This window comes from Labrus bergylta, chromosome 7 (genome assembly GCF_963930695.1).
Source record: "Labrus bergylta chromosome 7, fLabBer1.1, whole genome shotgun sequence".
Lineage (NCBI taxonomy): Eukaryota > Metazoa > Chordata > Actinopteri > Labriformes > Labridae > Labrus > Labrus bergylta.
This window is the reverse complement of record NC_089201.1, coordinates 27,502,138-27,517,497: the sequence shown is the minus strand read 5'-3', so window position 1 is coordinate 27,517,497 and position 15,360 is coordinate 27,502,138. Positions and strand designations below refer to the sequence as shown.

The following is a 15,360-nucleotide window of genomic DNA, read 5'->3' as shown; positions in this document are numbered from 1 at the left end:
GGCGGGGCCGGAACTTGATCTCTGTGTTGCTGCAGAAACCACATCCTAACTTTCTAAATCAGGCAACATCATCTATACATAGACAATATGAGACAGTTCTGCAGCCAGAGGCACACACACCATTACACACACACATACAGAGCTGTCCACGCTGAATGTAAATGTCCTCTATTGCTGAACCCTCACTATGCTAACGAGCCTTTAAAAAGCCATGTCACTACACTGATGAATATGCATCAGAGGCCCAGTGAGGGTGACCTGTAGGGATGGGACAGGAGGTCACAGGAGGTGGGGCATCAGAAAAAAAGAGCTAGTGCCCCCGAATGGACAGAAAAGAGCACATTCACCCCAACACACGACAGACGAAAACACAGGGAAGCAACACATGATGACAGGGCTGCAATTCCACCAATACCAATCACCACACTGTCTTGTCCAACCCTCCCTCACTCTCTCTCTCTCTCTCCGCTCTCTCTCTTATCCAGCTTTCAAACACCTGCACTCTTCTTCTTGTATGTTTAACGACTGGTGAGACCAACCGGTGAGACACAAAAACTCTTTTACCTTACTGTCTCGCTCCGTCTCTCCTGCCCTCTCTGGTCCCGTCCAACTCTCTGTAAGGAAAAGGAGTACCTGTAAGTCTGTGCCTCCCTGCTGGAGCAACTTTATCACAGGTATGTCTCTTTTTGTCATTAATTTAAAGTATTTGAATTTGTTTTTATCTTGCTGGTGTTAAGTGAATGTTAGTTGAGTGTAAACGCATGAATGCGTGAGAGATAAATGTTTATCAGGTCTGTTGAGGTAATTCTGTATAAGGTTTACAGACTGGGGTACAACAATACAATTCTTGTAAGTTATTCATTTTGTTGGTTCCTCAACTTTAATCCCCCCCCCCACCACCAATCTACTTTAAAAAAAGCATGTTTTAAGGGATGAGGAAATGCCTGCTGTTTTAATCCGTCTGTCTTCTCAGACTTGTTATTTTAGATAAACAGCCCTCTAGATTTCATATACTGTAATGAACTTTCCAACCTTGTAAGATCAGGTGCAAGAAGCAGCAGCTGCATTGTGGGGGACCATATGGTGCAAACACTGAGTCATTCATTTTCACCTCTGCAACAAAAAATGAGGAAAAGATGAAAATTGACAGAGACATTGAATGTATACATGACATGTACCATGCTCCAATAATTATCATTTTTACAAGTTCGTAGCGTGTCCTGTTTCTCTTTTGTACGGGCATTCAAAAGATAAAGTAACACTTTTACACAAGGACATCAGAACACAAGAGCATCAGAATAAAAAAACATAATAAATATTCAATGATAATAATAACAATAATAATAATAATAATAATAATAATAATAATAAGTTGGTGGACGGAGAACTGTTATGGGACATGCTGTTCTGTTTTCCTTCACTATCTGCTCCTATACCTTTTGTTGTTGCTTTGTTTGCTTCTGCAGCTGTTAAGTGTTTTAGTGGCAGCTTCTGTCTGAGACGCGGTCATTTCATGTATCCTGAAAAAAAAACACGGGATAACCGGAGATCAGTGTTTGATCACATCTGCTGACTCAACCGCAGAAACTCAATACCTTTGATGTCTGCAGGGAAAAAAATCGAAACATTTTTGCACTTGGGAGTTAAGTCTTGGCATTGGAACTTTTTCTCCCATGTATTTTGCTCATCTGCTCTGGGCATGACCTTGGCTCATGATTCTCACCTCTGGCAGCCCACTGAGGGAACAGCAGAGGTCCACGCGTGACGCTTCAACTTCACTTCTCCCCATCCTCTCCCCTCCATGTCAGCAGGTTTGGCAGGGACAGCGGGTTGCATATCCTGTGTTAAAGTGTTAGTGCCAGGCCAGCAGAAACAAGAGAAGTCACTTGACACTAATGGTCATACAGCGTCTATAAGCACATTATTGCTTTAAATACGCCTTATCAATATGATTAATGAACACTCTGCCTTTGTGTCTATGAGGCGTGTTTAGATGATTTCTCAGATGCACCTATTTATGTGTGGTAAGTTTTATTGCACAAACTGTCTTGTTATGGCTGTTAAATATTTTCCCGTATTCTGCCTCCCTGACAGTTTTCTTCTCGATCTACTGACACTTCTCAAAAAATGACTGGGAGCCATCAAGCTGCCCCTGACGAACCAGGCAACACTGTTGCCCCAACCCAAATGTCAAAGTCAGCAACCACTCAAGGCCAGAAGCAGTCCCACAGCCCCAATAAATTCATTAGTGAACTGCACAGGACCCAAAGTGAGTTAGACACCCTCAATCATTCGTAATCATCATGTACTTTTAAAGTGGTACTTATGCAATACCTGACTCTGTGCCCCTGTCTTGAAAAGTGCTCTACAAATAAAGTATTATTATCATTATAACAATAAGTCAAATGAAAAGCAAGACAACATTACACTAGGTTAAAGTCAAAACCATCTCAGGGGATGTTTAAGGTTAAAAATTGTATGCTTAGGTTTATACACATCGGTTATCCATCATGTATATGCGCATGTGTTTTATTTGGGTTGCAGTGCCATCGTGGGGTGTTGCTGCCCTTTGGGTGGTGAGTTTGTTTGTGGTGCTGTCCTGTGCTCTATGTGCGTGGAGAAAGAGCCAGAAAAATAAGGACACAGAAAAGGACAAGAAAAAGGGAAAAGAGACGAGCAAGGGGGACTTTGACACTGAAATGAATGGAGGTTACAACAAGGTAGACCACACACACACACACACACACACACACACACACACACACACACAGTCTCCTCCTGCAGATGTATTGTCCTTGCAATGTATCATGGTCCTGACATCCAGGTCGGTCAGGACTAGTAAAACTGACAGTGTGTGTTAAGACTAATGGATGTGTTGCACAGTGCTCATGCTGTAATAAAGATAAAGGTCTGAGATGAGTTGTGCTGTAGGACAAATTTAGACCCACATATTGTGTGTTTAAATAAACTTTAGATGGCAACATTCCCTCTAATTAATTGCTGGTTGTGTAATGCTAGGCAACACACTGTAGGAACACAGCACAAAAGGTTGCTCCACAAGTTGACGAAAGCTCTTCTTTGATTACTCATAAAGCGGATGTATTTCACCTGCCTGTGACGTGCGTCTCTGTTCATGTGCAGCCGCTGAAAGATGAAGGTAAAAAAGAAACGGAGCTGTCGGATAATGAGCCCAAGGAGGAGGAGAAGCTGGGCAGGCTACATTTCACATTAGACTACAACTTCACTGATAACACGGTGAGATGCTGCTATTCACTGAGACATGTTTTTGCCAGCCATCTGCCAACTGTTAAATGTCACATCTGAATACTTTTCATTACTGTCAAATAGCAAGCTACTCTTTTCTCTGCATCATTTCCACCCTAGCTGGTAGTAGGCATCTTGCAGGCTGCTGAACTGCCTGCGATGGATGTGGGCGGTAGTTCCGACCCTTACGTCAAACTCTATCTGCTCCCGGACAAGAAGAAGAAATTTGAAACCAAAGTTCATAGGAAGACTCTTGAACCCAACTTCAATGAGACGTTCACTTTTAAGGTTAAAATCAAACCTCCTAGATGAATACAAATTGAGTTATTTAGCCTGACGACCAGCTCATGGGTGCATATGTTTCAAAGTGAGTGTGTTCTGTAGGTACCGTACACTGAGCTGGGTGGGAAGACGCTAGTGATGACTGTGTACGACTTTGACCGTTTCTCAAAACACGACGCCATTGGAGCTGTGAAGATACCAATGAGCAGCATGGACTTCAGCCAGTCTCTGCAGGAGTGGAGGGATCTGCAGAAGGCAGAGAAGGAGGAGGTGGGAGCACACTGTGAGAGGGGGAGAGGAGTTCAACTTGGAAAGAGTAGTATAGAAGATGCATACCGTTAATCAGAAGAAACCTTTTTTTTTTTAAAATGTTTTTCCTTTTATTATTTTATGGAACATCCTTTTCTTGGTTTTTATTTGATTTTGGTAAAATCAGTTTTTTTCTGATAATTGAACTTGATAATTGAAACCTGCTTTTGAGGTACCCTCTTTAGAAGACCACAGCTTTTTATTTCATTTTGATATTTCAGCCTCTGTGTTTTGTAAATGTAACCGTAAGGAGATTCAAACAAAGTCTCCAGCAATTCTCACTTTCTTTGTTTTAGAGTGAGCGGCTTGGAGACGTGTGTTTGTCCTTGAGGTATGTGCCAACTTCTGGGAAGCTGACAGTTGTGGTCTTGGAGGCCAAAAACTTGAAGAAAATGGATGTGGGTGGATTATCAGGTGAGTCAAACATTGAACATATTTCCATTTACATGACGTTTGAATCAAAGTTCAATGACAATAAATATACTCAGCAACAGAACAAAATAAAGCTTTTTTAACAGCTTAACCGCTTAATGAAAGACTAAATGTCTATTAATTTTTTGATGTGATTGAGTGTACATTTAATAGCCCCCAATAGGCATAAAGCTACTTTTCTTTTATCAACATGTCTTCTTTCAGGTTATTTCGATTCTTGTGGAAAATATTTGGAGCTACCAAAATAGCTGTTGTTGTTTAATGACTGATGGAGTTACTGCATCAGTGCCAGGCTGTTGCATCTGTAGCTCTGCCATGAATGCCATCTGTTCTCTCTATCAGACCCTTATGTGAAGATCCACTTGATGCAGAACGGGAAAAGACTCAAGAAAAAGAAAACAACGATAAAGAAGAACACTCTGAACCCTTACTACAATGAGTCTTTCAGCTTTGAAGTTCCATGTGAACAAATAGAGGTACATAAATGTCTTAACACTAACACACACTGATATGCAATTTATCAGAAATTAATTAATTCAATTGTGTGTATTTTTATTTTACAGAAAGTTCAGATAGCAGTGACTGCCTTGGACTATGATAAGATTGGGAAGAATGATGCCATTGGGAAGGTGCTGCTGGGAGGTAACAGCACTGGGAAAGAGCAATGCCATTGGTCAGACATGCTGGCTAACCCCAGGAGGCCAATCGCCCAGTGGCATAGCCTTCAACCAGAGGATGAAGTCAACGCGCTTATTTCCAACAAGAAATGAAACATTGACATCGGCGGGCAATCAAACCTTGCTACATTTACCCCCTCTACTTCTATTTTATGTTCCTATCTCCTCTTTTCCCCTGAAACCCTTTTTAAGGTACTTCAATAAGTAAATTTGCCCAATAATAACATGTTTAACCCTGAACAGAATCCCTTGTGGACTGCAAGTCTCATAAATTCAGATTTTCTTTTTGACCTGCTTAAAACTAAAATGCTGAAAAGGAGTTTAAAACAAATATGTTTCACAATGTACATTGCTTACACCCAATAAGATTTCTTAAATCATTGTGTGAAGGTCAGTTCATCTACATGCAAACTTCACCGGATATTCACGTGATCAACCTACAGAGGGAGCCAATCCAAAGGACTGTGTAAAAGGTTCCTCATAGGACTACTACCATATCGCTACTTCCATGATATTCTTTGTTGCCTTTGTGGAGTTTATAAATTGGTTGTTTTCAATTAAAAAAGCAAGAAAATGATCATTCATTATGGTGTTAACTAAGTTAAGAATGAGATGATTGACAGGATAAACTATGTTTCTTTGCCCCTTCAGAGACAAACTACATCATGCCAGAATCAGGAAAAGGAACACAATCAGTTATCTTTCTTCTTTGTCATCGTCTATTTATAGAAGATTTATGGCATAGATAGGCTTAACCATTTTCACAGCACACATTTTTACTTGTGAAAGAAGTAATAATAACAGTAATATGGCCCGGTTTTAATTAAGTATCCTGAAATTTATATTAATCCACATTAGGTTGCAACGGTTGGCCAGTGAATCAATTTATAGTATAAATTAACCACGAAAATGCAGTAATTTGTGGAATTCAAACATGTGTCTGTGTGTTGTGTTTTTTTTAAACAAATTATATTTTGACCACGTGAGAAAAGGTGGATAAAAAATTGCCACATTTCCAGGTACCGTAGTTCGAAAGATATAGTCGCAAACTGATTAAGTGATGAGAAAAAAACACTAAAGTACTCATCACAAAATCTAAACAATTAAGGTGAACAATTAAGGTCCTGCTGGTAGTATATCCAATCACACCTTACTGTGGTACATACAACATGACCTAACTGCAGTACCCCAGATATTACAATGGTTCCTCAGATAGGCTATCACCATGGTACAACAAATCATTTTAATCACTTAGGTCCCACGGTACCAGCATAGTAACACCTGAGTTGCCTTAGTCCACACCATAGGACACTTGGGTGCCATGGCAGAACCAATGTAGATCACTCTGAAAGGCAATTGTGACACACCAGGCAGAATATAGTGAAATACAAAAACACACACAAGTGCTATAGTACCTTTTGGTACTAGGTGCACTAGCAGCTTCTAGTATTTAAGTTTAATTTAGGTACAATTTAGTACTGTCTGTTTGCTATAGACAGTATGACACAAGACATGTTTTCAATGTTGTTATTGAAGGGGACTTCATACAGCAATACATTATACTTAAATCTTCAGATAAAAACATGAAGATACAACCTATCACATCACACACACACCATTAGGTCGACTAGGTTCAGTGAAGGGTTATCTTTGTCTTATTTTCTAATCAACAAAGCACAATCTTCATAGTGTAGGGGGAGCAGTGTAACCTTTTTAAAAACCCGCTGGAGTCCGATCACCCACTGGAACCAGTGATCTTATCATCAAAGGGGTTTTTCTTTCATTGTTGGTTTTTCTGCTTTTTTTTAAAGATTTATTTTTGGGCATTTTGTGCCTTTAATGGAGAGACAGGACAGTGGATAGAGTCAGAAATCAGGGAGAGAGAGAGTAGGGAATGACATGTGGGAAAGGAGCTGCAGGCCGGACTAGAACCTGGGCCACCCAGGTGGCTGTGGAGGACCACAGCCTCCATACATGGGGCGCGCGCACTAACCACTGCGCCACCAGCACCCCTGGTTTTTCTCCTTGTTTGCATTGTGACGTTTAAAGAATGGTGGATGTATCCCCTGCAAATGCCTCAGCCCTTGTCTCACAGGTGAACTTCCCATTCTCAGCATCACAATAAACCCGGGGGGGACAGCATCTTCAGCTTTCTCTGAGCAAACTTCTGGATTCTTGAAGCATTTCAAAAACCCCGTTTAATACATGTGGGCCAAACTTAAAAAATAATAGTGAACCAGAAGCGACCCGAGTATTCTTCATGCAAACAACATTTTTTAAGTTTGAGGCAAGATCTGAGCCGTTTCCCAGGATATCTCCACCACAGAGATGTATGTTTGTTATATTATGTAATAAATGTATGATTATAACATGAACTGAACGGAATTTTACTGTCATGAATGCATGTTCCAGTGTGAGTTATTTTTTTGTAAATACCTCATAAAACAGTCAAAGTTAGATTTTTTTTAAATTACATAGTTTGTTGTGCAAAAAAATGATCCTCATACACAAATATTCGTATGTTATATGAGCTTGAACTTCTGAGGAAAACTGTTTTTTCATTGCACACTTCAATACTTAAATGAATATAAACACTATAGTGCCTTAAATCCACCATTAACAACACAACGACGGGCTGAGCGGCAAGCTGCAACTTAATGTGCTGAAGTTGACAGTGCTCTGATGACTGCTGCAGGATCGCAGCGAGTCACAAAGACAAACATAATAACTATGTGGTCACATGGTACATTACATTTGCAGCAGTTTTGTATTGCATGTACACAACAGATGCAGATCCCCACTCCTTCTGCACAAGACAGAACACACAAACGCCGAGAACAGCAGCACATCAATTTATAATCAAGCATCTTTTATTGCTCTGTGCTAGTGACATATGGACTGAGACTTACAATCTGACTAAGAAAATATCCTCCAACCTCCCGTGGTCAGAGTTACAAATCCTTACCACAAAAGCAGATCACCAAAATATGATCATGAAAATGATCCTGTTGATTGTATGCTTGACAGAAAACCAAAAATCATTTGGCATTAAGACAAAAATCTGTTTACAGAATCAATGTCAGCAGGATAAATGATCCATGATATCCATGACAGGTACGTTTGGAAGATCTGTAAACATTTGTCAGACCATCTCATGATTCATTTCAATTCATCATCTGCTTCTGACTTATTTTTCTCCTGTTTTTAAAAGTCCTACAATATTAGTGCAATAAATGGCTTCAATAAAAGCATATATTTTTTCAGTCACATGCTGAGACAAACGTCATATAAACAGAAATTTTTTTTAAGCATTTCCAATTTGTGAAGTGTGAATTGTTGGTATAATTTACAAAAATTCCAACTGGTCCAAATTAACTTCTTGTTATTACAACTAGGTGAAAAGCCCTGTCCCTTATGTATAGCCTTACATTGAAGGTCAAACATTATTCTCTTTTTTAACCAGTTTAAATAATTCTCAGAGCTCCCCAAAACATGTCTGTGAAGTTTCTTGTTCTAAATCCACTCTGATCCTGTATTTGATCATGCCTATAAACCCCTCTATTTCAGCCCTGCTCAGAACAGGCTGTTTCTGTGTCTGTACCTTTAAGTGCAAATAAGCTGTGTCAGACCACGCCCCCTCTCTGGAAGGGCTCGGGCTTTCTCGCTCTATTGCCCTGTTGTTTACAGTGAAAGGGCAGAATCAGAAGGCAGAACAAACATCTAGCTGTGGGAGTGTCACCCACCTGGGGGAGGGGTTACTGCCCTTTGTGATGTCACTTTGTGAAGTATTTGTAAACTGGCTAGGAACATGTAGTGGAAGAAAAACATGGTGAAGTGTATTTTAAATAATATGTGACCTTTAACAGCCTCTACATGTGACTGTTATGAGATAAAACTCTTCAGTGTTTTTCCAAATTAGTATTCTCTCTGGAGTTTAGACTTATTTTAATTGTTTTATCTTATTTTATATAATTTTATAATCCCAAGGTTAATTTAACTTTTCATTCAATTATTTTGACACACACACACTCACACACACATTGGTGCAAAAGCAGGACCTATAGCCATGCCTCTTTTAAAGGAAGAACGGAGTACTTATTGAAATACTCGAATAATGTATTGTTTATTTCACTTCAGTTTCTAAACTGAAGGAGTGATATGGTTAACTTGCTTTCTAGCTTTCTGTTTATTTCTATTCTAGTTTATAAAATGCAGTGAAAAAACATCTGTGAAAACGTTTTTGGCACTGATTATATTTCTTATTTGACAGGCAAAAATGGCTGATGAAGATGCCTATATGGAGAAACCTTACAAGTGACCCAAAGCTGCGCTAGGTGCATTCATCGATTGATTAAGAGTAAGATAGCTAGCTGAGTTAAACATCACATAGATTAAGTCGTCTCTTATTTTACGCCTAAAGAAAATGATGCAAGCTTGAATGAAGAAAAGGATGCTGAGGACTTGAATAAATAAGTCTTCTTAAAGTCTTTTGTGTGTTGTAAGTTATTTTTGCCTGTCAATGTTAAAAAGTTGATTTATTTTCTAAATCCATATACAGGTTTTAAAAGTCAGTGGATGTTGCATGATGTCACCGATGTTGCAACGTCCCAAGGACCCTTGTGTGATGGATGCTGCTGTTTACACAGGTATCTGTCAAAAATGCTTCAGTTAATATTTTTCTTTAGTTTCTTTTGATCAAAAAGTTCTCAAGAAAATCACTATTTTAAAAAACAACAAGAAAATCCCCATTTGAAGCCACTATTTCTTGTTTTTTTATTACCTATAGGTCGGTCAAGTAGCTCAAAGTTAAAGAACGAAGGACTTGCTTTTCCATAAATACATCTTGGAAATTCAGAAGAGGATTTACCTCAAAGTTTTTACAGTAAGAATTTCAGTGAAGTAAGTATTTGTCATGTCAAAATCGATAATTTTAACGTATTCGTAAAGAGGAACATAACCTTTCCCCCTTTTTAAATGAAATATCGAAACAACTCTAGTTAAACTCAAAACCCATTCTTTCTTAGCGTTTGTGCCTCAGGATATTGGACACACTGACTTGTACCCTTGATATCTTACACATTATTTTCCCCTTGATAACAGTTTCATGTAGATGCTGATGTTGCTACATGGGCCAGATAAGCAGACCTTTTTTTTTTTTTTAAATAAATAGATGCATCTAAAGTCATTAATAGTCCCTCTGAATCGTTAAAGTCCCTGTAAACCAAAAAAAACAACATGTTTTTTAGTTTTTTATACAAAAGAAGAATGTCTTATTAACCACCGGTCCAAATTTCAGCAACGAAAAAAACGTTTAAGTTTCTAAAATTAAGCTTCAAAATCATAAAAAAATGTAGCTGTTCTATCCTCTGGGATGCTGTGGGCGTGTCCATAGGATGCACCGAAGCCACGCCCCCTGTGTGTGCTGCAAGCAGCTTAACGCCGAATGTAAAGACAAATAGTCTCCTTATACAAAATGATCATTCAAAGTATGAAAACACAAGATTAATACTGGATCGTCAGAACAGAAACACCTTCTAACACATACTCCAACAGGTTCAGAATAAATGTCTGGAGCTTCCAGAGGAGCCACACTGCATGAGTCTTCATCCAGGCCTTGAGCCTGTCTGCCTGAACCCCTACTCCCTGCAGAATGCTCTGAACATTTATCAGACAGACCACGGACCGCTGGAGATGAAAGAGAGAGCTGTGTAAGTCTGAAAAAAAACATTTTTATTTAGGAATGTCAAAATAACAGTTATGTTAGTCAAATTGAATGCATTTCTTAAAAATAAGCTGAGAGTTTTAGGAAACACAGAGTTGGTTTAGTGTTAGTTTAACTCAGTTTTGGTATTGTCAGGATCAATGCACAGCCAAACAATTAGAATGTAAAGTGTCTCTGAGCTATAAATAAAAAGCCTGCACTCATGTGGTGCCTACAGACAAATGTAAATAATCCAAAATAATGTTTTACATTCACAAAAGTTCTAGACAGTACAAATACAAGTTAGTGAACATCCAAAAATGACTAGAGAATATACTCAGTAGAGAGCAGTCATCCACCAAGGGCAAATAAATCAGAAAAAAGCAAACAAAGAAAAAAAACAGATGTCCAGGCCAATCCATACAGCCAAATAGATTTCAGGCACGTTGCAGGTTGATCCATCTTTCATCTTCTAGGGATCATGATGTGCTGTATAAGACAGACAAAATGAGAAAAGAAGACTATAAGACCACTTAACCCAAAATAAATCTTGATGAATATATAATCACATTACTTTTTTACGTTTGTCATTATAGGCGTGCTCGCTACCTGGCATCCTTCGTTTCCTGGTGCTGGGGATACCTGGGAAAGCACAACCGGGTAGTGATACCTTCTTGCATTGTTGTCCGTATCCACCAGGAGTACCCTGATGAAGAGGAGAGGTGGAATTTAAATTATTTCCAATTTCAATTATTTCCAAGTTAATGTATTGTTATGTTTGGACATGTGTTTTATATAAAGTCATTTCATTTATTTAATAAACTTTTAAAACGTTCCTCCATTCCCTCTCTTTCTGTACAAATCCATTCCCACACATGTGCTGTATGTTACTAACTTGGCATCCTCCCATCCTCATAGTTCTGGGTTCTTCTGCTGAGTTGAAGGTTGTGCATGATGACTGGTGATTTCTGCCAGTACTCTGAATCATTTATATTTACATTAAAATCACACAATCAAAGGCTGTTACATTTGAAAACACCTGAACACATCTTAAAACATTCATCAGATACTCAAATTACCATCTCCAGGTTTTTTTCTCATTAGTGGTTGTGGCAATAATTCACAGTGGTTTAGTTTAATCTTAGGTCCTGCTCATGAATTCATCAAAGAGCTCATTCAATGTTAAGGGGCAGTCCATTCTTTTCTCACGATGCACTCTGGTATTAACCTTTTAAGGAATGAATTATACTCAGGTCAAACAATAAATGTGAGTTTAGGTGGCTGGGTAAAGTAAAGTGTTTCCCTTAAATGGGATGAGGATGTAGGATGTTATCAGATCTGCGGCCTGTTCTGCTGAATAGCTTCCTGTGATCTGATGAAAAGGATCTTGACATAAAATATTCACATCAGATAAGAACCAAATCATCAGATACATATATACAACAGATGTAAAAAATACAGATATGATATCAAGAGTATGGGCCAGACCTTGGTAATACTACTTCATATTCACTGTATTAAAGCTGTTAATGAAACAAAATGAACCTTCAGCTGACACATTGTTTATTTATACTGTATATACGATCATGTTTAATTTCTGAAACCACTTACATTGGGTTGGTGTCAGAAAAAATGCTGACATTGCATTTTTTTTAAACATTTTCAGCTGTGAATATTCTCAATAAGTGATATATATTTGTCTGTTAAAAAATTCATTAGAAGGAAAAAAACAGAACTTTGGGCGCCGGATGGTTTAGCGGTTTGCAGAGGACATAATCCTCACGGCAGCAGCCGGGGGTTTCGGGTCCTGCCAGTCCTGTCTCGGCCCTGTCACCCCCACTCTCTCCTCCCAGTGTTTCCTGTCTCTAGCTGTTCTGTCCATAATCCAGGCAAAAGCATGATTTACAGACGTACAGTACATAATCAGCAAAGAGATAAGAGGTACCATTTTGTCAACATGAGTAGCCAAAGATGACTGAAACTTCCTCACAGGAGCTTTCAAATAACTGATTCCCTATAAATGTACTCAGACACCTAAATGTTTAACCATGCACTGAACCAATTTGGCATGAGACAAATAGTTGTATCACAATTGGAAGAATCAGATACTTTTTTGAACTCATTAAACATTTAGAATATTTTTTTTAAAGCTTGTCTTTTTCTTCTTCCATAATCAGTGTTTGTAAGTAAACAAAAGAAGTACTAATTCACACAGCATAGCACCAATTCTTATGTCTTTATTGAAACCAATCGTTTACATGTCAACATCCAGTAACAAAAAATGGATCAGTGACCAGCTCAAGGCACTTTGATTTAAAACTAAGATTTATTTGATCGAGGAAAAATTCAGATTTAATTCTGCCAAAAGATGAAATTCCATATGTAAGCAGCAAATTCAGTAAAGAGTGCCTCAAAGTGGTCAGTGTTACATTCTTAAACCTGTAGTTTGTAAAAGATGAACAGAGGTGATCATTTTCAGTTTCACAACAAAACCATGGGGTGGGGTTTGTTTATCTGCTTTACCCGTTTTGCAGTCAGTTACCTGAAGGCTCCTTGAAAAGTGTAACAGCATGTTCCAACTTGGTTTGAACGCGTGGATTGACATAGAGAAAACATTCATATCCAAAGCAGGAAAGTAGAAGAGAACTCCTGAGAGCAAAAAATAACAAAGTGTGAAAACAGAACAGACAACGTTTAAAAAACAAACTTTGAGGACCCATTTACACTCCGGCTAAGGCTGGATAAGTATTCAAATGTATGAATGGACATATTTGATGACACTCCACTGGAAAAATGCCATTGTCCAGTCTTAACTGTTGCATAGGAAGACAGGGGTTATGGTACTGTCTAGGCTAAGTCCTCTTCTCTCTCCTCCTCTAAATCTCCCTCCTCCTCAGCAGTGGCGTCCTGATATTGTTGGTACTCGGACACCAGATCATTCATGTTGCTCTCAGCCTCAGTGAATTCCATTTCATCCATGCCCTCGCCAGAGTACCTGAAACAAGAAACTCTCACTCAGATGTGTGGTGACAAACTCGTTTGAGTCTAGCGGTACAATGAGAAGTCCTGCACAAACACAGGGACATCATTTCACTGTCCTGATCAAAAAAATCTTCTTTTACTTACCAGTGGAGGAAGGCCAAACATCTGCTGGGTGAGTTCAGGAACGGTCAGTGACCTGGAAAAAGACAAGATAATGGAGTTAAGATTCATGTCACATGCATTTGAAACAACAAAGTGAGGGTTTGATTAAGTGTGTAAAAAGCATGTTTGTGCCTCTCTATCTGTACTGCTGGCTGCCGCAGCTGGTCAGGGGGGCGAAGCCCGGCATGAAGAAGTGCAGCCTGGGAAAGGGCACCATGTTCACGGCCAATTTCCTCAAATCGGCATTGAGCAGCCCGGGGAAGCGCAGGCAGGTGGTCACCCCACTCATGGTGGCTGAGACCAAGTGAGAGGCAGAGGCTTACTATACATATAATTAATTGGGATACTTTTCATTGTCTTCCCTGAGCCAGTGAGTTTATTTTTTTATTTAAATCGTCTGTCATTCATTTTTCAAAATAGGCTACACTGGGATTTTCAGGAGATTAGGAGTAAAATGATTCTCATGTACAGAGAAAATGGTCTGCTGTTATGAGGTGTAAAACAAAAACACAAGCTTACTGTCTATGAATAACCAAAAGAGGGGCGCCGGTAGCACAGTGGTTCATCAACACGCCCCATGTACAGAGTCTACAGTCCTAAAGAGATAAACCTTTGTAAAAAAAGAAAGTATAACCCAAAAGGCAAGGATGTTGTGTATAGGTACAGGAACATTAGCTTTAGCTTGAAGGTTTAATGCCGCCCCAAAGAATGTCTGCATGTTTTTTTGCATGTAACTTGAATCTGCTTTTTCCCACAATGATCTATTATTGATAAAAATGTTAATCAGTCATATCTGTTGAGCTGCTGCTGCAGGAGCACACAAACATGTAGCATGATTACAGAACATGTCTGTGTTCATTGAGAGTTCAATCTACTTGTTTGTTGTTGACAGAGCGGCTTTGTGTCCCGCTTTGGAGCGAAGCAGGGCTTGGAGAGCCAGGTGAAGAAGGTGTGCTGTTGGACTCTGCTGGCCTTGGCTGTGAGCATCCTGACCTACTGCGTTTGGAAGAGAGTGGTTTAGCCAACACTGCCACCTACCGACCACAACCAGGAACTGTCAGAGACTGAGCGACAGTATGAACATTTCTGCAGAGGTGGTTTAAGATGCATCATTTTATCAGTAATCAGTATGTTACCTTCAAACTATCAGTAGAATTCAAACGCCAAACACTGCATGTGATATCTGATGAACACTTTCAGCTTGTAATTTAATCATTTTATTAAGTTTTAATTAATTTTTAGCGTATGTATATATATGTGCTCTTTATCTAAATTTTAGCAGCACCTTTATCTACAATGAATAAAATTAAGAACAAAACATGAACCATTTATATCCAGAATCTCCATCATGATCTGACTACTTTTCATTTAAGTGACATTATAACAGATTTTAAATGTTTGTTTACTTCTGTATTTCTGGCTAAACACCAGCCATGCAACTACACCTTATCTACAGTGTAGAGCCTCTACTCTAATAAATACTTCATAGTTATATCTCATTATTTTGAAAGTGGCCTGTGAATACTATTAAACACATTAAGACTTCAAAAA

General features: G+C 38.9%; 1 protein-coding gene across 1 annotated transcript; it reads left to right on the top strand.

The window, feature by feature from the left end:
• Positions 1 to 377: 377 nt before the first annotated feature.
• Positions 378 to 5,541, top strand: syt1b (synaptotagmin Ib). Its single transcript, XM_065957468.1, has 9 exons — positions 378 to 674; positions 2,095 to 2,269; positions 2,545 to 2,720; positions 3,142 to 3,255; positions 3,385 to 3,552; positions 3,649 to 3,816; positions 4,152 to 4,269; positions 4,630 to 4,763; positions 4,851 to 5,541. The coding sequence occupies exons 2-9, from the start codon at positions 2,128 to 2,130 to the stop codon at positions 5,055 to 5,057; spliced, it is 1,227 nt and encodes a 408-aa protein (XP_065813540.1). The 5' UTR covers positions 378 to 674; positions 2,095 to 2,127; the 3' UTR covers positions 5,058 to 5,541.
• The last annotated feature ends 9,819 nt before the right edge of the window (positions 5,542 to 15,360 follow it).

Coding starts and splice junctions, on each gene's coding strand:
- syt1b (XM_065957468.1), top strand. CDS start 2,128: ATGACTGGGAGCCATCAAGCTGCCCCTGACGAACCAGGCAACACTGTT. Junction 3,553..3,648: donor ATGAGACGTTCACTTTTAAG/GTTAAAATCAAA, acceptor TGTGTTCTGTAG/GTACCGTACACTGAGCTGGG. Junction 4,764..4,850: donor TTCCATGTGAACAAATAGAG/GTACATAAATGT, acceptor TTTATTTTACAG/AAAGTTCAGATAGCAGTGAC.